Consider the following 26,705-nt stretch of genomic DNA (forward strand, 5'->3'; position numbering starts at 1 on the left):
TAAAAAACTAAGTGAGGGTGGGGAATAGGAGGATTACGGTGGGGTGGAGAGCAGGGGATTGTAAAATGTGGGAGACATAGGAACGAGAAATCCGGCAAGTAATTGGCGTACGGAATTGTAGAGAGAGAGAGGGAAAAGGACGGGTCCGGGGGTGGAGGGAAGCAATCCAATAATTGTTCACCCACGCTAGTCCGACAATCATGATATTGTCTGTCCGAATTCAACTCCTTCCCATCACTCAATCTTTTTCCTCTTCTTACACGCTCACTGTGTGTGTGTGTCTCTGTCTCTCAATTTCGGTCTTTACCCATTAATCTAGTTTGTTTCTACATTTGTTTCATTGACTACTTTTACTTTATATACTAAAATTCAATATTAATCCATAAATTAGGACTATTTGATAGAATCTTGGAAGGACCAAAATGACGACGCAAAACTCCAAAACAAATCCCACTGTGTCTGGATAAGTATGGCCAAGAATTTGAGATTATTTATAATACTTGTAACATTAAAATCCCAATGAACATATAGCACGGTTTTCAGTTAGTGATGAATCTGGTAGGAGTATATTATTATTTCTAATTGTTGCCCACTATGTATATATACTAGTGCATCATAATTCCCCTCATAGTATGTATTATACATTGCATATGATGACTATAGTCATTACTACACATGCACATGCACATGCACATGCACATGCTTTTTTACATTAATTACCACTAAAATGATCGTGCACACCATCCTGCCCCACCAACATCATAATCATAATCGTAATCATCGATGATGTCTTCTTGATATGATTTCACACCAATGTACACCAATTACAATTTCAAGGTGACATTTCCTTATTTATTCACATTTTGACCGCAATAACCTTTAAAGTTAAATCATGCAATACATTGATACATAAGTATGTGATCAAAACACAAACTCTAGTTATTGTACAAACTCTAAACTATGATCTGAACCATTAAAAAATGTTAAACACATGATAAAATAGTAGCAACAAAAATGTCAACACAGTGTCAGCGGTTGATGCTGTGTTGACATTGTGTTGATATTTTCTGTTGCTACTATTTTATCATCTGTTGATATTTTTTAACGGTCCAGATCATAGTTTGGAATTTGTACAGTGTATAAATTTGCATTTTATCATTACATTTGAATCATAATAGTCATACTACAAATGACTTAATTTGGTTTAAGTATTACTACATGGCTTTTATAACCCAAAAGTCGAAAAACGTCAGATTTGTGTGATTCTGGATATCACCTCCAAGCAAGGACAGAGCCAGAAATTTTATATACCCGAGGCAAAAATATAGATAAAGACATTTTAAGGAGTTGAGAAGGGGCATATATAAGGGTATTTAAAAAAATGCTCAAAATAGCACAAATAAATTTTTTTGAGGTGGGGCATTTGCCCCTTGTGAAGCTAATGTACACCCGTCTCTGCCTCCGAGGTGATATACCTAATACAAATAAGGGGTGCGTTATAATGCTAATTTTTCTTAAATTGTTAACTTGCTAACTCATCAACACAATGTATAAAAAATGTAATACGATCATATTAAAATGTCAACACAAATTTGTATTGATATTTAAAATATAAATGTCAACACACTGTGTTAAAACATCAATTAAGTTTATGTTGACATTTCAATGTCACCGTATTGATATTTTTAATACACTATATTGATGAGTTAGCAGAGTTAGGGCTGGCTAAATATACCGAAATACCACACTTATCATACCGAAAAATACCGGAAATACCGAATTTGCGGCATACCGCAAGTTGCGGTACGGTATGATACCTTACCGATAGATTTCGTTACAGTAAAGGTATAGATTTTCCTATAGCGCGGTATACCGCAATATACCGCATTTACGATATTTGCCAAAAATTCGATATATATGTGTGTATTTAAAATTTATATAAAAAATAGTTAATATGTTAAAATCACTAACCCTACTTTCATATATTAGTTCTACCGCCCCTAATCCCAAACACACTCACGTATAGATGCAAATCAAGTCCACTGAATAGATTTGATTGTGGTGTAGTTTTAATCTTTTGGATATTATTTAAATAAGTGAAATTTTATTTTAAATATTTGGCTATAATAGAATTTTTTTGGTATGAAATACAGGTATAACGGTATGTCGTACCTTATTTTGGTATACCGTACTCGGTATGCCATACCTTATTTTGGTATAACGTAAAAGTATGGTATACCGCATAGACGGTATGGTAACGGTATCGGAAATAATCATACTGAATTTATTGTGGTATACTGAAAATTCGGTATGGTATAGGTATGAAATTTTCTCATACCGCAATTTGCGGTACGGTATGTGGTATGACATTCTCAGTGTGGTATACCATACCGTGCCACCCCTAAGCAGAGTTAGCAATTTAAGAAAGTTAGCATCGAATCACACCTCATATAAATAATACTTGTAATTAATTATAATATATATATTAAACTTACAGAATTTTATCAAATAATGGATCAAATATTACAAATAGTTATTTATATATGAAGACTTAATTGTACGAGTCAACATATACAAATAACGGAAATCTTAGTTTCAAAACCAACACATGTAACCGTGCACTTAGTAGCATGGGTTTATGTCGTACTAATAGAATATTGGTGTCAATAATCATCTAACTCTTCAACTCTGGTGTATTATATATTACTAATATTTTTAAATTGTCTAAAATATCATAGAATCTAGATTTCATGTCTTATTTTCCACCACGGTTGGTGGGTTATTTGTCATATCCGTCTAGTTTACGCGATCTTTTTATTTCACTTGGCACAACTAAATGAACATGACTTTCTATGATGTTTTTATCTTATTTTCCATGAACTTTAAAAGTGATCTAAAACACCACAAACATTTCATGTTTGCGGACGTTTTTAAATGAAAAAAATCTTAGTAAGTCAAATTGGAAATAACACATAAAATATAAAATTTTCGATGTTTTAAATAATTTTGAAATAAATTCGCGACCTTAGGGCATCATTAACCCCGTCCCCATTTCCGGCCCCAAGTCCCCTCCACGTCATCATTCCTCTACAGTTGCGGCCCAGGCCCCAACTGCTGTAACACTGCAGGTTGCGGCCCGGGCCGCAACTAATAAATGACACTATTCACAACTCCAACCTATTTAACTCGTAAACGCAATTCGTTGAACAATTGAAACCGGGAAAATGCATTGTTCATTAGAAATTAACATTACATTACTAGACGAAGCAAATTTGAAATACAAGAAACCCGGGCCACGACTACTACTTCTTCATTTGGGCGCGAAGGTAGGCGATCATCTCACGGTGCAACTCGATCTCCTCGTCCGACATCTTCGATGTATCCCTCGATGTCAACTCCGTCAGCTGGCTCATCCGCCATGTAATATTCATCTCCGACAAAGTGTCGGCCATCTTATCCAGAGACGGATTGGTCGGCGGTGGCACCATAGCGGAGTTGCTCGCAGCTGCCTTCCCCTTTGCTCTCCTCTTGGCCGCCTTTGTTCCTATCGGGCGGCTCTGAATGCTAGGAGAGGAGCAGAAGACATCGTCGTCCGTCACGTTGAGGTCGATCGCCGGACCTCCTTCGCTCGAAGAGTAGTTTCCGGAGGCGGAAACTTTGGTTCTCTTCGCCGCACCTGTTGGCGCCGGCTCGGCACCGCTGGTGTACTTCGGGCTCTTCTCGACGAGCTTCCAAACTTCGAAGTACTTGAAGGTCTTCTTCCCGTCAGTGAAGAACGCATCCTTCGCCTTCTCGACGAGGTCCGCCTCGCTGTGCCCGCTCGGCCACATACGGACTACGTTGGCCCACTTTCCGTTCCACTTGCTCATATCCGCCTGGACCCGGCCACAATGCTTGCGCAGCTTCACGTAGCTACGCTCGATCGACCCTTCCGGACGGCCAGCGTTATATTTCTGCGCAATCCGCTCCCAAAAAGCCTTACCGGTCTGCTGGTTGCCGATGATAGGATCCTCGGCGACATCGATGTAGTTCCTCGCAAGCCACAATGTCTCGTGCGGAGTGTACTTCTTCGGTCCATCCTCCTCCCCGACCTTCTCCTTTCCCCGCTCTCGAGCGGGCTCCATCTCACTGAGCCCGAACTCTTCGGTGTTGACAGGCGATGTAATGTCGACGTTGCTACCGACTCCCGGACTAGGTTGTGTCTGCGATGGTTGCGACGACGGTATGTACCAATTGTTCGAGTTAACGAACTCCTCCATCTCACGTTGATCGCCGTTGAACCAATCCATTGGCGCCGAAACAAAGGGTATAATAGAGTATTGAAATGAAACGCGGGATTGAAATGGATGGAACGCAAGCTCGTATTTATAGACATCGAATTAAAAAAAAAATTGGATTTGCGGCCCGGCCCGAAGAGCGTGTAACGCTGGGCCGGGACGCGGGACATGCGGCCCGTCACCGTGCAACCCCGTCCCGGGCCGGGACGCGGGACGCTCCCCAGGCCGGGAACGCGGCCCCAGGATGGGTCTGAGCAGTGCCGCCCTTCCGTGTAATGCATGGGACGGGCCGGGACTCACTATTTGCTGCCCGGCCCATGGCGTTACAGATGCTCTTAGTGACAACATCCCAAATAATAATAGGCGAAGCAACAAAAAGAAATTTAGAAAAGAAAAGCATTGATATGTGAAAGTAGCCGTACCAATAATAAGAAGAAATGTTGGGAATTCATGCATATAAATAACCCCCCATATGGAAGCCGACCCATACAAAGCCGACTTATTCCTAAAACTGATTCCTCTGCAAAATCTGCTCTCTTTCTCTAACCCCTCCACAATAGTATAAATAACCCCTTTAATCCCCAGCATTTGAAGCCACTCCTCTTTATGCACACACACACACACACACACAAACACAATACATGATGGCTGCTACAGACACGGCTGAGAGAAAGGCTACTCGTTCAGGGCAAGCGCCGCCGCCGGAGCCGGAGCACCTCCCCTGCCCGCGCTGCTCCTCTACCAACACTAAGTTCTGCTACTACAACAACTACAACTTCTCCCAGCCGCGCCACTTCTGCAAGGCCTGCCGCCGCTACTGGACTCACGGCGGCACCCTCCGCGACATCCCCGTCGGCGGCGGCAGCCGCAAGAACGCCAAGCGCTCCCGCTCCGCCTCTTCCGCCGCCGCCCACAATGCCGTCTTCTCCCACCCGCCCCACCACCACGACTTCCGCGCCTTCCCCGCCGCCGCCTTCCCCTTCGCCGCCGATCACTCCGCCGCGGGGCCCTTCTCCGTCTCCGGCGACGCTAAAATCTGCGGGAGCTTCACCTCGCTGCTGAACACTCAGGGGGCCGGGCTCTGGGCTCTGGGCGGGTTCGGGCTCGGCCACGGGCTCGAGGACGTGGGATTCGGGCTAGGGCGGGCTGTGTGGCCTTTTCCTGGGGTGGTTGAGGGCGGGCCCGCGGGAGGGGGCGGTGGGGGGTCTACTGTGGCGGGGAACACGTGGCAGATTGAGAGTGGGGAGAGTGGATATAGCAACGGCGACTATTTCGCTTTGCCGGATCTTGCTATTTCCACACCGGGAGGAAGTTTTATGAAATGATGATTTAAATCATTTATTTACTTGTGCTTTTGTATTTAGGAAAGTGAAGTTACGAGGTAGCATATGCATATGAGAGGAGGAATATCGACGTTGCTTTTGTGGCAGAGATTGTTTTTGCAGTTTTCATGAATGCCAATTGCCGTAGGGGTTTTGGTTGTTTTTTAATTGGCCAATCATCTTGTTCTCATGCCACACTCCTACGTCCTAATGAATGTTCACATTTTTTTTAGTTTTTAATGCAGTTGAAATATGCGGAAAGAAACAAAAAGCTTCTATATCTTCTACTCCTATTATTGTAATTAGTGGGTTAAGTACAAAATTTTCCCAATTTCAAATTCCTCCAAAATAGAAATTGACCGATCACCGACAGGCGGCGACACTTTAATATATCAGATAACAAGGACTTATATAAGATTATGACGTTCAAAAGTCATATATGTTGACATCTAATGTGTGTTACAAGACTTTGATATTGTTTAGTTTAGACATGACATGTTATCCTGCAAGTATTCAGTTATGTTTAAACTAGGCAAACTGAACAACTATGCTATGCAGTATGCTGTTATTAATTTCCTTGGATAGGCTAAATCTATGTATTGGTTAAACTTGTGATGCTGTCTATTGATGGTGCATAAACGAAAGATCTAGTACATATGTGTAATTACTTTAATACTCTTACATGTTTAAAGTCTTAAAATGATTATGTATGTTATGTTAGTGCTAAACCCCCCCTTGTAGTTGTACCTATTTTAAATGGTATGTTAAGTACTCCTAATGTTTTCTTGTGTTGTTAAGTAGATTAATTGCTTAATTATATTAATAGAGTCTGTTATTATATCCTAGTTAGTTAGTTTGATTAAGTAATTCTGTTCTCTTAATATAAGTTGAGTTGCAATGAAGTAATTCAACGCGCAAATTATCAGCCAATTGCAGCCCAAATCATTCGTGGTTAAACATAAATTCACCAAATCTCTTATCAAATGCACCAAGCGATTCAGTTGAGTTCCTAACGAAAATAGAAGTAGAAAAAGTAAAAGAAAATCTGTAGATCCCCATGCCTTCATAACATAATTTTACCCCTCATTTGAGGGGCTGCTAAGCTGCCTCAAGTTATACTTTGCGAATTCCTTGTACTTCTCCACAACTCCAATCAAGCAAACAGTCTGAAATCACAAAGTATCCATCAATAATTCAATATAAGGAGGACGTTACTCATATTTGAAAGTATTAAGTAGATAAATTTTCAAAGAATAACACCATGACTATGCAAGTCAGTACCTACAATTTCAGATAGATGTAAGTCTCATCTTCAAGGCATGCTTATGCATGTATCAATGCTTGCAGCAAGCACAATCAAAATGCCAGTTTTATGTCAGTTATGGAGTAGGTGCACTCCTAAAATGCCAAATTCTCATGAGAAAATGCAGTCAGATTTTGTTAACAAAGCTGAATTTTCTAACCTTGACAATTTGGACCATAATACTTATATCCGGGTTGGCCAGATCGACCTTGTGCATAGATGGAACACATTTGGCGACTGCATCGATAACTTTTGCACGATTGATGCCAGTGTTTGCGCGAGCATCATACAGAACTGAAAACTGAAACAAAATAATCAATCAAGAGTAAGAATCATGTTGTATTTTTGTATCAATCAGAAGAACTGTCATTTGGAGGAAGTGTCAAAAAGATTAAATATCCATGTAAGTCAATTCTGTGTATGAATCTTCTATATCAATATTTGAAAAAACTACTATTTAATGTTCACAAAACAAAACAGTAACTAGAAATTGCACAATTACCTTACGTGGTTTCTCAGTTTCTACAGGAAAATACTTTTCAATGACAGGTTTGATGGCTTGTCTGATTTCTTCATCTGAAGGGTAGCATGATACTTCAACTGGAAGCAGCCTTAATAGAAACCTGTTAAAAAACGCCATGCTCTCAGCTGGGTGATACCAAATGCTGGACGTATTTTGATAAATTCGGAAAGAAAATGTTAATTGTCAGGTATTAACCTTGAGACGTGTTTCTTGGTTACAGCAAGAGAAGTCATCATGCGATGCACGATATCTTTTGTGCTGGGATCTCCTTCTCTCTTACGCATTTGTATGAAGATAACACCATTACAACCAGTGTCAAGTTTACAAAAACGCCTCTGCTTACATAAAGAGATAAATGCATCACCCAAACAGCAGCAGTAATAGACATGAAAACATGTGGAGAAGTCAGAACTGAAAAGAAGATTTCGGGTTCGGAAGACGTCATCACTGATTTACTTTATCAATCAGATGACAACTTAAAAAAAAGAAAAAAACAATGAAACGGAGCATTCCCTGACTTCCTTACTGGCTACTGCATTACTAAAATGATCATTCATATTTCAGGGACATAGATAAGTAAGGAATCAGCTGCATTCAGGTGCAAGTTGAATAACAATAAAGTATAATCTTGGCTTACCTTGCTCTTATCTCCCAGTTCTGCCAGCTCAGCTTCAATCAACTTATCAACAGATTTAGTCTCAACCTTTTTGGACAATGTTCCATTGTTTGCAGCATCTGCATCGGTGCATTGCCTCTTAGCCGGTGGCCCCAGAGCCTCAGCTTCTTTGATTTCTTGATTCTCAGGTGTCTCAGATTCTTTGATATCTTGTATCTCAGGTTTCTTTTCCTCTGTAAGTGCTTGATTCTCGGAAGGCACAACATTCTCAGTTTCAAGTCTTAACTCATCATTTCCATTGTCAGTTGAGGCAACAGCATTTTGGTCTTTGTCATCCCCTGTCTCTAGATTGTTTATATCCTTCGCATCATCTTTATTGCCATCTTTGTCATCATCATCATCATCGTTGTCGCTGCCAGAAGAATCCGATGCGAATTTTATGATTTTGTTTGAAGGCTTCCTAGATAATTCTGTGTGCTCAACTCTTAACTCTGCATCATCATCATCCACCAACTCCTCATAGAACTGTTTCAAACAAATATATTAAAACTTTAACTATGGCCAAAACTTTCATGCTCTAACAAGAAGAAAAACGAAAAATAATATATAGTGCATCATTCATAATCATATCTTCCGACAATGAGAAATACTTCCTCATCTCAATACCCCACGAATATGAGCTAAAAGGTACCTTACCACAACTAAGTAGCAAGGCTCAATTACCAAAAACTTGAATGACACTAGCTTTCACAATCAACTTAATGAACTCTATTTTTTAAGGGAAAATCAACATACCAACTACTTAGGTACAGAATAATACCAAAAATATTCATAAAACCAACTTCATGATTAAATAGAACAACTCAAAAGATTTAGGTTTCCTAAAACCAAAAAAATCATGAACAAACCGCCATGAAAGCAAACAAAAATACAATTAAAACACCCAGAAAAAAACTAAAATCCCAAATCACAGAGCCCGTAACCGCAAAGGAGTAAAAAGTTGATTAACCTAGTACTCACTCAAAGGCACAATTTTTTTAATAAAAGTAACTCCGTCAGTTTTGATTGAATTATATATACATACAGATTCAATGACATTGATAGCTTCATTTGCTGCCTGGTGCTCCCTCCCACCATCGCACGTTATAAAGAATCCCTCAACTCCCGGGCGCAACGGGTAAGAACCCTTTTTCACTGGCTTCTGCAAAAGCAAGCTAAACAATCATTTCAAATTCTTCGAGATATGTATAATTAAAAGAGAGAAGTAGGGGTTATTACATATTGGGGGAGGTAATTCTTTCTTTTCTTGTTTGGATTGGATTTGTGGTCGGGCGCCATTGAGAACCGAGCTGCAGCGGTTTGTGACGAGAAAGTTTAGGTGCCGCCATTTTCCTCTTTCGACTTGCTTCATGAATCCCACGTCGCTGAAAGCCCAATGGGCCTCAATCCAATTGGATCTCAGTATTTATTTCCTTTAATGCAATTTATTTCTTTAAAATTTTATGGAATTTTTCCAGTTTGGATTTCCTACTACATAAGTGAAATTACTTTTATATATATATAGATATAATTTTGCACAATAGTTATCAGAAAATGAGAATTTAACGATATTATAAGATTTTTGTATTACTTGTAAATTTACAAAATAAGAATTGCACGTTTCTGGTGACAAAGAAGAGAGTATTTACATTTAGCGTCCTTCAATTTTTACATTTACGTTTTATGTCCTTCATTTTTATGGTGATGGCGCCTTTTTCCTTGGTTTAGGGTTTTGATTTTGAAGCGAAGGAGGAAACGGGTTTTACAGTTCAATGCCAAACAAACTTCAATTCTGCACCCAAACATTGTTCCGGTGCTCTTCACCTCCACGATTTCACCATTGAAAAGCTTCAGTTTTTGTGAATAATTCCCGGAGATTCCAAGCGTCGGATCGAGAATAGTCCCCTCGAATTCAATCGTGAACGGTTCTCGAAAATGGCATTCTCATTCTCCCCTCAGCAGCCCCAGCAATCTCTATTCCAGACTCCTATTCAACAACCCTCGCCGTTCCAACCCCAACAGCAGCAGCAACAACAATCTCCTTTCCAGTTACAATTGTCGCAGCCGCAACAGCAGCAGTCTCAGCCACAGCCGCAGCAACTGCCGCAGCTCTATCTCTTCACGAATGACAAAGTTCCCGCTTCTTATGGTACCAAGTGGGCTGATTTACATCCTGATTCTCAGAAAGTCCTGCTTCAAATTGAGTAATTTTCGTTTCTCTTGCGCTATCCTGTTGGGTTTTGTCGTGTTTACTTCCCTTTTTTGCTTTAACTTTTTATTGGGGTTGATTAGGAATTGAGCTTTGTGTGGATGTAGGGAGAAGATATTGGAGTACAGAGACGAAAGCCAGAGATTGGACCAATGCAGCAGGCTCTTTGATTCGTCTGTCTCTAACAACGGATTTGAGCTTGATGCCAGCTCTATTGTGCAGGTTCATATAATGCTTAGAATTCTGTACTCAATCTTCTAATTCGGAACTAAATCTATAGCATTATATAGGGATTTCGTGTCAATGATTGGAATGCAGAGATTTTCAGAGGATATATGGGGCTTTTGACGAAGAACTAAACAACTATCTGACAATGTCTCTGTAATCTGTCTTTTGTATGTCTGCGATTAGGCCTTTGGCTGAGATTCTTCCTCACGATATGTATCTAGTTAGGTGTTCTGCTAAAAATTGTAAGACCTCTCTTAATTTTATTCTGGAGACCATCTTCTTAGGCAGTAGTTTTGACTAAAACAACTTGATGAGCGAATGTTCTTACTTTCATGCTTTCTATGTTTTCTTTCAATTCCTGTATGTTCTTTTTATGTAATATGGCTTTGATTTTCAAATATTAATGCAGCAGCCTGATTATTTTGTATGATGAATAACTTCTTATTTTGCCGACTAGATATATAGGAATTTGAACTATTTTTTGAGATGATGATCATTTTTGTGAAATTATTGTGCTGTCAATGTAATTGATTATTAAGCACTTGATGGGTATCTATGCTGTACATTCTCAGGAACTTGGTGGAATTACCATTTCTATGGAGAGGCAGAAGGCGACCCTGCAAGAGCTTATGACTGTTGTGAAAGATATGCTGCGAAATACAGAAGTAGCTGTTCGATCTTTTATGATTTTACGACCCAGGTTTCTTCACCAAAATAAAAATTCTCCAGCGGGTGCCACTGCACCATCCCAGCCTTCTGGGGCAACTGTCACTCAAACATCAACTGGTCAGCCTGCGGGAAACTCTATGGCTCCTGTTTTTGATTTTTACAGTGGGCTACCGAAGAAGCCGTCGCCCTTTTTGCAGCAAACTGTTGCCCGATTTGAGAAATATCTTTCGGAGTGTCGTCAGTGGATTGAAGAATTAGAACAACTGCTACTTTTAGACTCTGGAAAACATTCTTTAAATTCGAGTTCTTCATTGTTGCAATCTCTGCCTAAAGTCATGACTAACGTACATGACTTCTTTGTTCATGTTGCAGCTAAGGTAATGAGAAAAGTAGCTCCTTTTGTTTTTTGGTGGTATATAAATATCATAAATCCTTCTCCTTTTTTCACTTACTAATGTACTCTTTGTTAACAAATTTGAACCCCTGGTATTTTCAAGCCTATATATGTCTGTTTTCTCAATCTTATATCATAGCCTTATTGGATTCGAAATTAAGAGAATATGAAAAGCTTTCAAAATCTGTTTTAAAACTCTGACACATTTATTCTGTGCTTTAGTAGTACACTTCAACTCAATCTTGCTCTAAAGGATAGGTTCCAGTGTATGTATTTGCTTTTGCTGGATTGCTGTTGTTTTATTTGCAAATGCTTTGTGCTTCTGCTTTGAATCATATACCTGGTTCCCTTGAGTTGATCTCCCTAACGATTGTGTAGGTGGAAAGTATTCATCAGTACATCGAATCTATGAGAACAGCATATCTTGCTGACCAACGCCATCGAGGAGATGAGAATGATCCGTTTCTTGAAGCTGATAGGAGGGAAACAGCGAAACAGGAGGCTGCAGCTCGAAGGGTTCATCCCACTATACATTTACCTAATGTTCCTCAACCATCTGGTCAGGCTACAGGACTCTTAGCCTTGTCAGCGCCAACTGGAGCATCAACTTCAACAAACCCGTCAAGCTCTACTACTGCACCAGCATCAAGTGGAACTGGATCTCTATTCTTTCCTACTCCTGCTGCTGCCTCATCAACACCCTCTTTATTCTCAACCCCTACCAGTTCAGCTCCATTCTCATCTTTGTTAGGAACTGCTGCTTCACAGTCATCACTTTTTAGTTCCTTGTCTGCTTCCTCATCTGCCTTTGGTATTTCCACACCCATTAGTTCAACCCCTGCTGCAGCACCAGCATTCTCGACGCCTTTTGCTACAGGTCAGTTATCAGTTTCTACTAGGTATTGATTCTCTGTAAATTCCAAAATGAATAGGAGAAATAGGAACAGAGAAAAAATGAAGAAGCTGGTGTCCTTTTTTTATTTGTTTTCAAATGCTAAAACTAATTCTTTCCAAACATGTGTCCATTTGCTGCTACTGTTACTGATGGATGCTATAAAATTGGCCAGCCAATGCATAATGTGATGTTATTGTCTCCTTAGTATGTCTTGAGATACTGCAAATGCTTTTATGAGTTTTTGGACTAAAATGTAATTATTCCCGAATAGTGTTACTATACTTTTTTAGAGATGGTTCTGAGAAGTTATGTTACAGGACAAAAGTCACTTTGATATCTTGCACATACAGTGATGCCATATGAGATTAGTTCCTTTTCATTGATTACATGTTATTTGCTCTATCTCACTAAACATCCTTTATTTTGTCAATAGGAGCTGCAACTGGGTCAGGAGCAAGCTTTGGAATGGCATCAGTAAGTAAACTTGCCTTATCCTGTAAATAACTGCCTCTGTCTCCCCAAATTGTGTTTTAGCTTGACTAGATTGTTTACACTAGTTAAGCAAGCTTTAATCATGCCATTTCCGATTGTGATTCAATTTGGAATTAAGTGGTCTTATGCGTTCAAAATTTAGCAGCAGCGATCAGAGTTTTATTATTTATGTACATCTCCATTTGTCCTGCAGAAGGCGAGAGCAAAAAGTCGTACAGGGCGACGCTAGTGATGAAGAAGGGACCACCACTGTTACTATCCATCTTATTTGTCTCGACATGAAATGTATCATTCCTTGGGGTTGTAATTCGACCTCAGAAATTTGTTTCATTGTAATTCTGAATCTTATTACCGGAAGAATTGCAGATATTCTATTAAAATTGCCTTTGCGATTCCTGCTTTCCAGTTTTGGGTTTCTCTATTTATTTCTCAATCATGTCCCATCTTGGTACTCGTAAAGGTCTACTGGATTTATGGCCTAAGCTACAGATGCATTTTCCACAGCAGAATACACAGCTCGGCCTCAACTTGACCGCATTGCAACTATGATTGCTTGCCTAAAGAGAACACACAAACACTAATCTGAACTTGAATCCAGCTGAAACTGGGATCATTTCCATCCACAGCCCAGCTTGTCTCCAAAAACTGGTATGCATGAATGGTGCTTACTGCTTAGGTCCCGATCTTGAATCGAGCTCCTTAATACTCCTCCAGAAGCATCTGGATTTGTCCATCCAAGTCACCATGGTTAGTTAGCAGCAGCTAGAAGAGAAAGCAAGATGACCTGATCCAGCTTCAAGCCACGCTTTAGCATCTTGAAATGCCCATATTCGCCCTCCCACAGTGACCGTATCTTGTAAGCATCAACCCCAACACCTTCACTCACACTTGGGCAGGCAAGAAAATGCATCTGTAGCAGAGGCGAGCAATCCCTTTTTGTCACACATATCAACCAGATTGTTGTGAAGTGTGAACTCAAAATTCAGCATCATGTCATGTCTTCAACAGCAGAGAATGCATCACTTCCCCTTGCATAGAGTCACAGAGATACTTCTAAGAACGACAGGCCTAATTCTAAACCTTCCTTGGCTCATGGAATTGACCTAGTGCACCCTCGCTCTCACCTGTTTTTTTTTCAATTATCGCATTTTAATTAAATATACTCCTAGTGAAAATTAGAGATAAAATGAATCTAAAAAGTCTAACCAACGTCGTTGATCGATGGGTTTTGGGAAAAGAACATTTTTTTCAATTTCGTAGAAAACTGTACAACAAATGAAAAAAACCAATCACTATTTGCCATTCTTTTCCACTCCCACTTAAAAATTTGTGTTCTTGACAGTCAACATCACGATTACAAGATGAGTCCTCGGCCTGAACACATGCGTCTCCACCGCCTCCTCCACGACTCTCTTCACCGCTTCTCAGTAACCATTTCAACCACCCCTATTTTATCTACTTCTTCTTTTTACGTTTCCGTCTCTTTTAATAATTTCCGTCGTGCTCTGAGCATTTGCAGGATCTTTCTACCAGCACATTCACTCAAGAAATTGAGAAGGACCTTCTAATTTCTCTGTCTCAGGTTTACTGTTGAATTTCTGTTGAGAAGGGCCTTCCAATTGCTCTCCAAATATTGCTTAATCGTTCCCTAATTGTAGGTTTTCAGACAAGTTAAGCAGCTGGTTGATGAACTCGACTCTGACGAGGTCTGCACTTTCATTCTTCACACTGCCTAAAAATCGTTGTTTTTTTCCTTTTGATAAGTCTTTCCTTTTCTTTAGGAGGAGCTATTGGCAGACACTGCCTTCGACGGTGAATGTTTTATTGATGCAACCGCACAGTTGGATAACCGTCATTGTTTGGCTATTATCATTGGTGACTTGGTAAAGCTTGCCACACACATTGTTAAATGACTTGAACTAGCTTGATTCTTGTTCTGTTTTTCATTTGGAAACTGGACTTGTGTTTTTTTACTAGACATCATGACTTTGTAATGTATTTGCAGATGTTTTTGCTCACTATCAAAAGTCAGTATGCTCAACATTTAGTAGGGAACACTCTTGTGGCCATTTCTGAGTTTTTGCTTGCATTGGTACAATTCTGTAGCAATCGTATAATTCCTGGCTTCTCTCATGTTTTCTGTTTGTAATTACATAATTTTTTTCTTTCAGGATGGTGACTGGGATGAATTTATGCAGTTGTTGTGCCTTTGCTTGGATTTGGCAATTCGTAACGTTCTTAAATCTTCTCCAGATAGTGCATTTGAAACCAGATATCCAGATTTCAATCCATCTACAAGATCCTTACTGAAGCTGAAACTGAAAAGTGCAAATTGGTCTGTGGTGGCTGCTATTTTCCGAGTTATGCGTAATATACAAAAATGTATGAAGCAAGATATCGATGAGAAATGCATGAAAACATACTTGGATTCTGTCAGCTCTTTAGTGATAAGTTTTCCATGGGACTTATTAAGAGTGATCTATGTTGGTCATAATACCGATTGTCTCAATGGCCCTGCAGAAGATGCTGTACTAAAAATAGATTATTTTCAACTGATAGAAATGACTACATTCTTTGGATATTGCATTCAGTTATTCTGTTCGTTGGTCACACAAAGCAGTTCTCTTGAAGTTGAAGCTGAAGTTGATTTTTCACCTATGATTTGGCAAATCGTCAACCTTGTCCCAAAACTTACATTGTGGTGCCAAGTTGAGGTTCAAAGTCCTCATCATGTCCGCATATCTCATTACTTCAGACACAAAGTGCTGGTAAATAATTTGACTGGTCGTACTCTCAAGAATGTTGTGATAATTGGAGTGATGGTGTTCTTGTTTTCTGCTAATTAAATATATTATTTATGTGGACTTACATTCTATCACATATTCTGATGTACATTCCATACACCTACCACAGCATATCTTGTAAAACATAAGTTCTTCCAACTATCTTTTAGTGTATGAATGAGTGAATTTGGTTGTCGAACTTTATCTCAGTGATTTTCTAATGATTGTGTTTCTGACTTTGTTCAGATTGGCTATATTCCATTTGATAGAAGACCCATTACCATGCCTAACCTGGTAGATGTTGCACATGCAGATGCTCATGGTCAAGGTTAGTTCGATAATCCGTATTGGGCCAACTATAAGCAAGACATGGATTCTTCTACTGCATGATTACTTTGAAGATCTATTATTGCAACCTATATCTGGGGGTAAACTCGACCAAGATGGCTTTTTAGAAGGGTCCCCATTTTGCACGAGCATATTTGATGAGAAACAACACAATATTCCATCTTTCCATTTGCAAAGGCTGGCGATTTTGCTTTTCGTGAAGTGTTCGCTCAATTTGGTTGTCGTGGAAGGAGGTCCTGATGAACAGAAGTGCGTGGATGAAAATCTGAAACATATAAGTTCCTCAGACCTGAATTTGGAATCAGAGTTTTGTAGTGACAACAGCATAGGTTTAACAGAGCTCCATAAATGGCTTCAGTTACACGTTCATGTGGATATTCTTCGAAATGATGAGTTGTATTTCGAACGATGTGTGAGATTCACGTTATCCTTTATCCAATTATTCATGCACGAGGTTTGTTCTCATTGTTCTATCTTATCATGAGAGTTGTCGATTAGCTTCTTACGCATCTTAAAATTTGTATGAGTGTCATGACTGTATTGTAGATTTCCAATTTCTTTCAATTTTTTGTAATTTTTTATCAGCTCTCGAGCATTTATGTTTTTCAATAGTTTCATCCCTTTGAATTGTAGGATGATATACTGTTTAAAATGCTCTTGCAACTGTTTCACATGCCGTCATTCTTTCAAGAACGTCAGTAAGTAAAACACTGATACTAGAGCGTCTCTTTATTCAGTGCCTTCTGAAGTGTTTGCTTGATGCGTTTCCTGATCAATACTTGTAAATTATTGAAGGATTGTTAACGACGAGCCACTTGCTGAAGTGAAGAATCGTCTTGCTGCTGATGTGTTTAATCCTATACATTTGTTCCATTTATTTCTTGCTGAGGTATTTTTGCAGAGAAGGAAGATCTCACCAAAATCCTTTTTCTATCTTAGCAAGTTCTCTTTTATTTCATGCAGTAAAGTTTCTGCATCTTTGCTACAGATAAGCTATGATCATCAAGTCCTTCTTGACTATCTCATCTCGAAAGATACTGGATCTATCTGTGCTGAATACCTTTTGAGGTTTGTATTCAAAACTTCCTTTATCTAGCGTGTCTTCCCTTGAAATTCGCATGGTCCTTCAACAAGCATTGAGTATTTTAACTGATGGCTCTTTCTTTAACATTACATGGATTCTGCCAGATCATTACGAATCATTTGCATTTTCTGGAGCTTATTTGTGGAATTTCCGGGAGTGAAAGATGATTCTGGCCAATCGTGTGTAAAGAGACCAAAGATTTTAGCTGATTCAAGAGATATCAAAGTAGCAACATATCCGGCACCATTAAAGGAGGGTGGAACTCCATCACTTGAGACGGAGTGCAACGAAGGCCATGCACATGGCAACAACAGCCGTGCCAATTTTAAACGACCATTTGTGGCTGCTCGGGATTGCTTGGCTTCATTGACCACGTCCATTGACAGTCTCAACAAAAAAGGCTTATTTCCATATAATCCACAGGTGCTTCTGCGCCGGTAAGTCATTTTCCTGCCATCTCATACGACTTCTGAGTTCTGAACATTCATTTGTGCATATCTTGCTCCAATAATTGTAATTTCCGACTTTGTATCAAAATTATCTTGCGTCCATTTTTCGGCCCTCAGAATCTGGACGTAGCTCATCCGATGCTTCCAAGGCCCAAAAAATGGATGCAGGATATCTTTGCTCTGTATATTTCTGATTGCAACAACATAATCTCACTCTCTGATATTTCTGCAGTTTGATGAAGTTTCAGGAGCTCTCTTTTCAGCAATAGTTCGGCCTAATAGTTACATTACAGAATCACCATCTCATAAGCATATGTATTTCAATTTTTTCAAGTAATATAAAATGGTCATTCACTCCCATCCCTCTAATTTTTGTATAAATAGATTCAATAATTCAATATTCGAGGTGTGGGCCTTCGAGCCAGGCAGGGTTCCTATGATACTCGAACCACCAGTTTGACCCATGGGCTCAGGCCGAGAGACATCACTATATGGCCTAAGAAAACATGCTTATAAGTTGTACAAATTGGTTTAAACATGACAATCGAACGACCCCATTAAAATACTTATTTAAGCATAAGTATTAGCTATCTCGAGTAGGGATTGGCAGAGGTGTTGGGGCTTTGAGATGATAGGCATGTGATCAGCATTTTGTATGACCTTCACTTCATCCACACCATTTGTTTCTATCAGCGAGCGTTGGCAACTTTCTGGAATAATCTTATCTTCCGTGCACACAACATATGCCATTTTCACCGATCCATACCCTTCCTTTGTGACCAATGCACAATAAACATCTTTGATAAATCTTCATGAAAAAGAGAGCTCAACATTTTTGCTAGTTCCAAGTCCTGCCCAACACCAAATAAGCCACTCTTAAAGTTACTATTAATGACAATAAACATTTCTTCATGAGAATGGAAGAGAGACCATGAGTGAGAATCAAGAGCAAATGTTATGCCCTTCGCTGATCACTCACGGTCTCTCAACTAACGTATGTACCTCACGTGAAGAAAGGTGGTAAAGTTTGGAGGAAAGCATATTGGGGCCGAAGAGCATCGAAGTTAAGAGGATTTTCATTGGAACCATATGGTAAGTACTGTGTGTCTAACCACCCTTCTCCTTGAGTTATATCCGAAAGCTTCAAATTTAAACAAAACAAAAATGTTAAGTTTTCTAAATAAGATTAATCCAATCACTATTATAATAAATTAAATATAGATCAAAAAGAATATATTGAAATCCCTAACTTCTAGTTTAAAATAAACTTGTTTACTCGCGAATACATCATCACTTGATATTTTTTTTCGTGCATTCAATCTATGAAAGGCGAAATCAAAACTATGTCGTTTTCTTTCTTTTATAATTCAATCTTAATACTGTATAAATTTTATCATAACGAATTGGAATTTGTCAAGACTATTCGTACTATCCTATCGCTATAAACCCATAAGCTTGACTAGACTCATTATTTTCTGATCGAATAATGAACGTTTTATATTCAAGTTGCAATTAATAGATCCGACTCCTATGTAAAACTAAAATAGTCACTAAATTTTTTTTAAAAAAAATATCACCCTTTACAGTTTTATCCTTATTATAAAAATAATTCACCATTAGTTGTGATTTCAACAGTGGTGAATTGTGTCTATTTGCCAACATTTAAAACCTAAATTCCCAGAGTTCTTAATCTTGAATTACCAACAAAACAATACCTTATCTTGATTGTTTTTTTTTTTATTTTTGTAATAACAACATGAATATTTTGATACTAATGTTAATTTGATTCACTTCATCCCCCAGCATAATTCTTTGTTAAAATAGGATGGAGTTGAATCTAATCACCTGAGGTGTAGAGCCAGGCAGGAAAGCAGCAATAAAAACAGCAACTGCAATTTTGTGAGGATACATTTCCATTGCAAGTGAAATATTCATATCCACCAAGGCTGTGGCCCACCAGAACCACCTTCTCAAGCAGAGGCTGCGGACCTCTTCCAGGCTTCTCCGGTCTATGCCGGATGCGGCTATGTCAAGGGCCATGACGCGGTGCCCGGCCGCCTCGAGCAGCGGCTTGAGCTTGTACCAGCACCACGCACCGTGGACTAGAACAATATGCACCGATGGTTTTGAGACAGCTTCTATTACAACTATGTGATGGAGTATATAATTGTGTATACATAAATTTGAACCACGTCTTACATCAAAATTTTAAGACAAAATTATAGCCCTTAGATTATCATGATCAACTGCCTCTAATATGGTCAATTAGCTCTTCACTTTATTAGTAGACTAGTCGAATAGTAATATACTCCTATATAAAACAGATGATTCAAGAGAAAATATTGGTTTCCTTGCAGCAAACACTCCGGTCCGACATCACGTGAGGGGGTTCAATCAGGGTACGCAGTAGCCCGTTAAGGGGGAGACCTTAATCCACTTGCTGCCAGAAGCCCATCTCCCAAGGCCTCACATTCCCCACACTCCGGCCCGACATCATGTGAGGGGGTTCAATCAGGGTATGCAGTAGCCCGTTAAGGGGAAGGCCTTAACCCACTGGCTGCCAAAGGGAGAGGCTCAGTAGCCCGTTAAGGGGGAGGCCTTAACCCACTGGCTGCCAGAAGCGAAGCCCATCTCCCAAGGCCTCACAGCCCCCACACTCCGGCCCGACATCATGTGAGGGGACCCCACACTCCGGCCCGACATCATGTGAGGGGGTTCAATCAGGGTACAGTAGCTCGTTAAGGGAGAGGCTTTAACCCACTGGCTGCCAGAAGCCCATCTCCCAAGGCCTCACACTTGTGCCTGAGAAATGGAAGCAACTACACGATAGCAGGGATTCGAACCCAGGCTCATTGCAGCGAGATCTGCCCCCTCCGTTGCCAACTGCGCTACGCCCCTGCGGGCGAAAATATTGGTTTCCTTGTCAATTGGTGGATACGTGAGGAATTTATGACTCATTCTCAGCCTTATAAATTAGAGTGAACTACATCAAATATCCCTAACGTTTCTAAAAGTTCCGTTGCAGGCCCCTAACCTTAAAGTAATCACAAATCGTATATTTGTAGCCATTTTTCGGACTAAAATGCCCAAATGCCTTCAGGGGCTTTTTAGTAAACTTACCTTTAATATGGGGCATACACTGTAGACCACCACTAGCGTTGCAGCAGTGTATGAAATTTAAAATTACGTTTGACAGAAGGTAAAGACCAAAGAATTTTACTCATTCTAAGATTATCTATTTTGACATCTCTCTCTCTTAAATACATTTTTCCGTAGAATCAGCCCAGAACCCTAATTTTATTGAGCAGCAAATTTGGGCGCCGCCGAAGCAATGGGGAAATCGATCAGATCGAGGAGAGAGAAGAGGCTGAGGTTGATTAGGAGGGAGACGGTTGAGCCGATTTATGACAAGAAGGACGCCGCCAAGCTAGCCATCTAGGAGGCGGCCCTCGCCGCTCCCAAGCTCCCAGTTAAACCCACTCGCACCGACGACGATGCTTCCGTCTCTTTCGCCACCATGGAAGTCGAGACTGCCGCGGATGATAATCAGAGTTCCAAATTCCTCAAACCTATTGGAAAGAAGCTCAAGAAGAAGATTAAGTTTGCCAAGAAGAAGTTCCACGGCAAGGGCAAAATCAGAAGGAAAAACTTGTAATTTTGATGCTAGATTTCTCCCCTCTTTTGAAGCTTTTTGTTTTTTTGATCTATTAATGTTTCGATGCTACTTTGTTGAATTGATGTGAGGTATTGTGATAGCCAATTTGTGAATTGATGTGAGGTATTGTGATAGCCAATTTGTGGGGAAGGAAGAATTGAATCCACTCATTCGTATAAAAAAATACATTATTCCATTATTTTGATTAGTTCTTAGCTAGTAGTACTATTTTTATTCAGCCATCATGGGGCGGATTAGTTCTTATCATTAACCACATATAGACCTAGAATTATCAACTGGGCCATGCTGACTGAGCCCATTTCGGCCCAGATCAGGTACGGGCTGTTCCTTCGAAGCGAACTTCAGTTGGGACATTTCTTCAACTCAGACCTAGGCCCAGTCTATTAGAATTCTTCAATCCAACAACCTAGCTCATGCCCAAACCAACCTGGGTTCGGTTCAGATGAGAAGCACTACTACTAATTTTTATTTAATTATTTTTTGAAACTAAATTTAATTATATATGCCCTAATAATTTTTATATTTAAAATACCACCTTACAATTTAATTTACTAAAAAATAATTGCAATAAGATAATTTTAAATAGAAACCTGAGCAACACTCTCGTTTACTGCATATTAATAATATTTAATTTGATTCCAACACTTTAAAAAATGTTATTTACATCATTAAATTAAAAACTATATAAAATCAAAGTCCGATTTAACCATTTTATGTATAACTTCAAATAAATAAACAAGGTGTGTATGAGTGTATCATATCATTTAATTATCTCTCTCTCGTGTTGACATTTTAATACACTACGTCGATGAGTTAGCAACTTAAATAATTAGCAATTGATCACACCCCTATATATTTATATATAAACTACAATTGAAAATAATTTTTTTCTTATAAATACCTTCATCCTTTAAATATAACTATTTTAAATTAATACTACGAATATTTAATAAAAATTTGAAAAGTAAATAAGAAATTAAAAATTCATGATTTTTTTTGGCACAACAACACAACACGGGCCTAACGAAGCCAATAATATGGACAATGGTCAATGATGGGTTTATTACGATTTCACAATCATATAGTATGAAAATTCATGGATGTCGTCGAGTATACTAGACGTACACGATAGGCTCAATGCATGTTCCTTTTTAATATCCCTACCTATAATCACAAATCAATACCTAATTTTGCAAAAGTTTCACATTGAAGGTATGTTGATTCAAAGCCATCCACACTCAGAGACGGAACTAGAAATTTATATAAGCCGAGGCTAGAATTCTAAAAATGCTATATGTAATAATACTCCATAAAAATGATATATTCATAAATAGTACATTTCCTACTTATTTCACAAAGTTCAGTCAAATAATCATATGTATAACATTTGAAATCAAAATATTAAATTATGAAATTTTTAATTATCCTATGATATCATCCTTATATAAATGTCTGTCTTTTGGTATATTTAAAATAATATCATTTCATTAAAATAAGAGAAGAAAAATATTGATTTTAATAAAAATGCATCGTTTTAAATTGCATCCTAAGTCGATGGAGCATCCTGTACACGGATAAGACAAAGTGAAAAAATTTAAAAAATCATAATTTAATATTCTAATTTTAAACAATATGTACAAGTGAAAAAATTAAAATATAATTAAATATTTTAATTTTAGACCTACTAGATTGACTAAAATTTGATTAAATTTTATGATTTAATTACTATTAATACTCTTTATATTAATAGAGAAATGCACCAAAACCATAGATATTCAAAATATATTAATAGATAGAATAAACTAAGAAATTTACCTAAAATATAAATACTAAATACGTAATAAGTTAAAAAAAGGGCATAATATTGAATGAAATGACAAAATCACAATATTTATATTGTTATTTTTTTCCAAATCAAATTAAAGTGGTCCCCACGTATAGCTGTAAAGTATTACTACTATCATTCCTCTCTCCTCTTAAAAAAAACGTAAAATCACATTTGGTCTTTGCCTCTTTGGGTTCTTCACGTCGATACAGGCAGGGAGCGGCACCAGCCAAGCCCCCACTGGAGCAGCGGCTTGGCCCATGCCTAGGTCCGTCCCTGTCCACACTCTTCTATGGTCTTCCTTGCAGTAGTAATAAATGATTTTCCAGGAAGGTACATTGTTGGAAGACTCTACTTTAATTTTTGGACCCTGTTTTAGTCTGTCTTAATTTTGCACTACAAATTAATCTAGGGATTCAACCAATTGGACAAGATTACAAATACTATGGTAAAAGTGAATGTTTATAATATCATCAAGTGCACGCAATTAAATAGTAGTATTGAAAATGTTAAAAGCATAAACTTTTGCTATCTCCAGTAAACATTGACAAACATCATTGGGCTTTGATAGCATAGCCATGTGATCAATATTCTCTAACACCTTCACTTCATCTACTCCATTCTCTGCAATTTGCCACTGCTGGAAATCTAGTGGAATTCCTTTATCTTCCTTACACACTGCGAAGACCCTCTTCACCGATCCAAACCCTTCCTTTGTGAATCTACTCCTCTTTGATAAATCTTCAAGAAACAGAGAGCTTGGCCTTACCAAACTTTTTGCTAGCTCCAAGTCCTGCACATCATCCACATATAACTAACTTCAATTTGAGAAATTAGGTGCCACTGATACAAGTTATGGAAATCTAAAATGAGCTCAACTTTTGTACTATCACTACCTTTGGATAACTTACATTATTGTGCAATACTATACTACTCCACAAAGTATACAAAAGGGGTGGGGCCACATTTGAGAACTAAATACTCACAATATGGGCACAAAAAGAATACAGAATAATATGAAGAGATTTACCTCAGGTGTACAAAGTTGGTATAATTTGGAGGATGTAAAATTTGGGCCAAACAACATTGAGGTAAGATTTTCTTCCGGAGAGCCATATGGAAGAAATTCAGTGTCTAGCCACGCTTCTGCTGAAGTTCTCTCGTTATACTTCAAATTTAAAAAGATACATTACTAATTAATTAAACACTCATAAAAAATTAACTAGAGATATATGAGTTATGACCAAAAATAAATTCATGAAAAAAATATAATCACTCCGTCCCACAAAAGAAGTCATACTCGTGGGACGACACATGATTTTAGGAGGTTTTGTTTTGTGTGTGAAATAAAAGGGAGAATATATAATTTTTATTTTAATGTGAGAATGAACTTTTACCAAAAATGGAAATGTGACATCTTTAATGGAACAAACTAAAAAGGAAAGTGAGATATCTTCCGTGGGATGATCAAATGGAGTAATATACTATAGGTTTTCTAAGAAAGCTAATTGATTTGTATTCCTTTTCAGACATGGACGTGATATGTAACTTTTACAAATATTAATAGCTAAAATTAATTCATAGGCAAATGAAGAGTGTGAATTAATGGGGTTCGCGCATCGATTTAAAAGTATCGTTTTTTTATGTGTGATTTATTTGAAGTGACTTGCTTTCGTTATCAAAGTAATAAATGCATCCCAACTCATACGCACATGGTTTTATTTAATTTGCGATTGATTTGGACTACTTTAATCTCCTAAAGTAAAACATGCACAGTAGAGAGGAAAATTAATCACGCAATCAAAACTCGATATATATACGAACCTGTCCATAAAAATTAATGTGACACCAAGGAAATTGGTAACATAACACAGAAAAAAAAAGTTGAAATATTGTTAACGAAAAATGAAATTCTTCTCATTATAGTTTAAACTTATTATTAATAGATAATATAGGAGTAGTAGTTAATTTTGATATATATATAAAAAATATAAAATATAATTATTTTTCTTGAACTGATGTACTAACTTTTATATATGGACTCGCATAGCACCGCTAAATTGATGATGTATCCACGCGATCGTCATCGCTCTTCAATCCAATTCGAAATAGTATAAAAAAACGATGATAAGAAAATATGTGATGGTTCAATTATGTGGACTTCATCAAATGCAATAAACTATGTGGGCTTTATCTAGGGGCGGATCTAGCAAGGTTGAAGGTGGAGCAAATTTTTGAATATATACATAAAATTATACCAATTGCCCCTCTTAAAATACATAAAAAAATATCCTATATTATAATTTTACCCTTCTGAAATCCTGACTCCGCCCATAGCTTTATCAAATGCAATAATGTATGATATATGTGTGTCAAATCACATATTGGACCCCGCAATACTCCATTAGAGTGGTAATGTTATTTTGAGTTCAAGTATATCAATTGATTCGATCTTTAAATTTATATTCATTTGTCTGATAAAAAAATAATAGTTTAATTACCTGATCAAGAACATAGGAGGGAGCATGTGTGTAATTGGGCATGAAAGCAGCCAGAAAAACAGCAGCAGCAACTTTGTGAGGATACATTTCCATTGCAAGTGCAATATTCATTCCACCAAGACTATGGCCCACCAAAACCACCTTCTCCGTGGCCGGAATTGAGGCCATCAGCTCGAGCAGAGGCTGAGAGTACTCGTCAAGGGTTCGGAGCTCTTGCAGGCTTCTTCGGTCGATGCCCGAGGCGGCTAGGTCGAGGGCCGTGACGCGGTGGCCGGCCGCCTCGAGCAGCGGCTTGAGCTTGTACCAGCACCATGCACCGTGGCATGCGCCGTGGACTAGGACAATATGCACCGAGACAGTTGCCATTGCTATGGATTAGCAAATAAATTTGATGATGGAGTTTTGGTTGTGATTTGTGCACGTGTGCGTAGGCGTATTTATAGATAGTTCAAGAGATATTTTTTTTTATTAAAATTAGGTAGATGGCTTGCTTATAAGTTATTCAAGACGTGTTTGCTCCATAAAGTTCTTGGTATTATTGTGAAATTATAGTAACAAATTTGAACCAAAGTTATAATTAAAAGAAATTAATAGGAGTATTTTATTGGCGGATTTTCTTAGTACAAATGTTACAAAATTTGGTAATATGGTCCTACTACCTCTTTAGTGTTAAGCATCAAACAAATCACAGCCATATGATCTTTAGATTCGATGGTTGTGATAAGCTACATTATTATACTAAGATGCTATTCGATGGTTGTGATAAGCTACATTATTAGACTAAGATGCTATGTTATCATTATTTTACTAAAACATTATTAGCCAAGCTACATTATTAGACTAATAATCTACATTATTAGATGATACGTGACATTAATTTAACCGTTAGATCACAAGATTCAATATAAATGTTTTGATTTTTAACGCTATTTAGCTACTGAATCGAATACGTCCCATCTATATACTAATAGATTAAGTGTTTGTAGCCTGTAGGTAAAATTACAGACCAAATAATGAGAAAAATCATCGTTGGTAAAATTTCATCCAGTAAAATATCACCTAACAATTATCA

The 26,705-nt window shown here is 38.3% G+C and overlaps 5 protein-coding genes and 1 pseudogene across 10 annotated transcripts; 3 read left to right on the plus strand and 3 right to left on the minus strand.

Annotated features, from left to right (window-relative positions):
• The first annotated feature begins 4,780 nt into the window (after positions 1-4,780).
• On the plus strand, positions 4,781-5,879 carry LOC121770962 (dof zinc finger protein DOF3.4-like). Its single transcript, XM_042167750.1, has one exon. The coding sequence runs from the start codon at positions 4,919-4,921 to the stop codon at positions 5,600-5,602; it is 684 nt and encodes a 227-aa protein (XP_042023684.1). The 5' UTR covers positions 4,781-4,918; the 3' UTR covers positions 5,603-5,879.
• A 639-nt stretch (positions 5,880-6,518) lies between these two features.
• On the minus strand, positions 6,519-9,460 carry LOC121772131 (THUMP domain-containing protein 1 homolog). Of its 3 annotated transcripts, none has more exons than XR_006044271.1 (8): positions 9,320-9,460; positions 9,126-9,242; positions 8,063-8,566; positions 7,621-7,760; positions 7,405-7,525; positions 7,063-7,203; positions 6,885-6,997; positions 6,519-6,765 (listed from the first exon to the last, which is right to left on the minus strand). XR_006044271.1 is itself a non-coding variant. In XM_042169122.1 (7 exons), exons 1-7 carry the CDS (start codon positions 9,377-9,379, stop codon positions 6,676-6,678), a joined length of 1,173 nt encoding a protein of 390 aa, XP_042025056.1. In that variant the 5' UTR covers positions 9,380-9,460; the 3' UTR covers positions 6,519-6,675. The 3 variants fall into 3 exon arrangements, 1 of the variants encoding a protein (XP_042025056.1); XR_006044270.1 differs by having other exon boundaries at positions 6,881-6,997; XM_042169122.1 differs by lacking the exon at positions 6,885-6,997.
• A 295-nt stretch (positions 9,461-9,755) lies between these two features.
• On the plus strand, positions 9,756-13,372 carry LOC121772130 (nuclear pore complex protein NUP58-like). Its single transcript, XM_042169121.1, has 6 exons — positions 9,756-10,284; positions 10,397-10,511; positions 11,090-11,563; positions 11,959-12,457; positions 12,909-12,949; positions 13,161-13,372. The coding sequence occupies exons 1-6, from the start codon at positions 10,016-10,018 to the stop codon at positions 13,194-13,196; spliced, it is 1,434 nt and encodes a 477-aa protein (XP_042025055.1). The 5' UTR covers positions 9,756-10,015; the 3' UTR covers positions 13,197-13,372.
• Positions 13,373-14,191: 819 nt separating this feature from the next.
• Positions 14,192-17,991, plus strand: LOC121770984. Of its 4 annotated transcripts, none has more exons than XM_042167772.1 (12): positions 14,192-14,394; positions 14,478-14,549; positions 14,626-14,673; positions 14,749-14,850; positions 14,973-15,059; positions 15,139-15,735; positions 16,064-16,552; positions 16,732-16,796; positions 16,894-16,987; positions 17,087-17,166; positions 17,287-17,619; positions 17,864-17,991. In XM_042167772.1, exons 1-12 carry the CDS (start codon positions 14,329-14,331, stop codon positions 17,898-17,900), a joined length of 2,070 nt encoding a protein of 689 aa, XP_042023706.1. In that variant the 5' UTR covers positions 14,192-14,328; the 3' UTR covers positions 17,901-17,991. The 4 variants fall into 4 exon arrangements, with proteins under 4 accessions (XP_042023706.1, XP_042023707.1, XP_042023708.1 ...); XM_042167773.1 differs by having other exon boundaries at positions 14,193-14,394; positions 14,487-14,549; XM_042167774.1 differs by having other exon boundaries at positions 14,194-14,394; positions 14,487-14,549; positions 14,634-14,673.
• On the minus strand, positions 17,979-19,671 carry LOC121770096 (annotated as a pseudogene).
• A 3,902-nt stretch (positions 19,672-23,573) lies between these two features.
• LOC121772728 (salicylic acid-binding protein 2-like) lies at positions 23,574-26,093 on the minus strand. The gene is made up of 3 exons (XM_042169928.1): positions 25,634-26,093; positions 24,163-24,300; positions 23,574-23,925 (listed from the first exon to the last, which is right to left on the minus strand). The coding sequence occupies exons 1-3, from the start codon at positions 25,997-25,999 to the stop codon at positions 23,620-23,622; spliced, it is 810 nt and encodes a 269-aa protein (XP_042025862.1). The 5' UTR covers positions 26,000-26,093; the 3' UTR covers positions 23,574-23,619.
• Positions 26,094-26,705: the final 612 nt, after the last annotated feature.

Source organism: Salvia splendens, chromosome 16, assembly GCF_004379255.2.
Source record: "Salvia splendens isolate huo1 chromosome 16, SspV2, whole genome shotgun sequence".
Taxonomy (NCBI): domain Eukaryota; kingdom Viridiplantae; phylum Streptophyta; class Magnoliopsida; order Lamiales; family Lamiaceae; genus Salvia; species Salvia splendens.

Bases quoted from the DNA above. Each gene is read 5' to 3' on its own strand.
- LOC121772130 (XM_042169121.1), top strand. From the start codon at position 10,016: ATGGCATTCTCATTCTCCCCTCAGCAGCCCCAGCAATCTCTATTCCAG. The intron at 10,285-10,396 runs GTAATTTTCGTT...GTGTGGATGTAG, and splicing joins AAAGTCCTGCTTCAAATTGA to GGAGAAGATATTGGAGTACA. The intron at 12,458-12,908 runs GTCAGTTATCAG...TTTTGTCAATAG, and splicing joins CTCGACGCCTTTTGCTACAG to GAGCTGCAACTGGGTCAGGA.
- LOC121772131 (XM_042169122.1), bottom strand. From the start codon at position 9,379: ATGGCGCCCGACCACAAATCCAATCCAAACAAGAAAAGAAAGAATTAC. The intron at 7,761-8,062 runs GTAAGCCAAGAT...TTATGTAAGCAG, and splicing joins AACTGGGAGATAAGAGCAAG to AGGCGTTTTTGTAAACTTGA. The intron at 7,526-7,620 runs GTTAATACCTGA...GTTTTTTAACAG, and splicing joins ACCAAGAAACACGTCTCAAG to GTTTCTATTAAGGCTGCTTC.
- LOC121772728 (XM_042169928.1), bottom strand. From the start codon at position 25,999: ATGGCAACTGTCTCGGTGCATATTGTCCTAGTCCACGGCGCATGCCAC. The intron at 24,301-25,633 runs GTAATTAAACTA...TTAAATTTGAAG, and splicing joins CCTCCTATGTTCTTGATCAG to TATAACGAGAGAACTTCAGC. The intron at 23,926-24,162 runs GTAAATCTCTTC...GATGATGTGCAG, and splicing joins ACCAACTTTGTACACCTGAG to GACTTGGAGCTAGCAAAAAG.
- LOC121770984 (XM_042167772.1), top strand. From the start codon at position 14,329: ATGAGTCCTCGGCCTGAACACATGCGTCTCCACCGCCTCCTCCACGAC. The intron at 14,395-14,477 runs GTAACCATTTCA...TCGTGCTCTGAG, and splicing joins ACTCTCTTCACCGCTTCTCA to CATTTGCAGGATCTTTCTAC. The intron at 14,550-14,625 runs GTTTACTGTTGA...CCCTAATTGTAG, and splicing joins TTCTAATTTCTCTGTCTCAG to GTTTTCAGACAAGTTAAGCA.
- LOC121770962 (XM_042167750.1), top strand. From the start codon at position 4,919: ATGATGGCTGCTACAGACACGGCTGAGAGAAAGGCTACTCGTTCAGGG.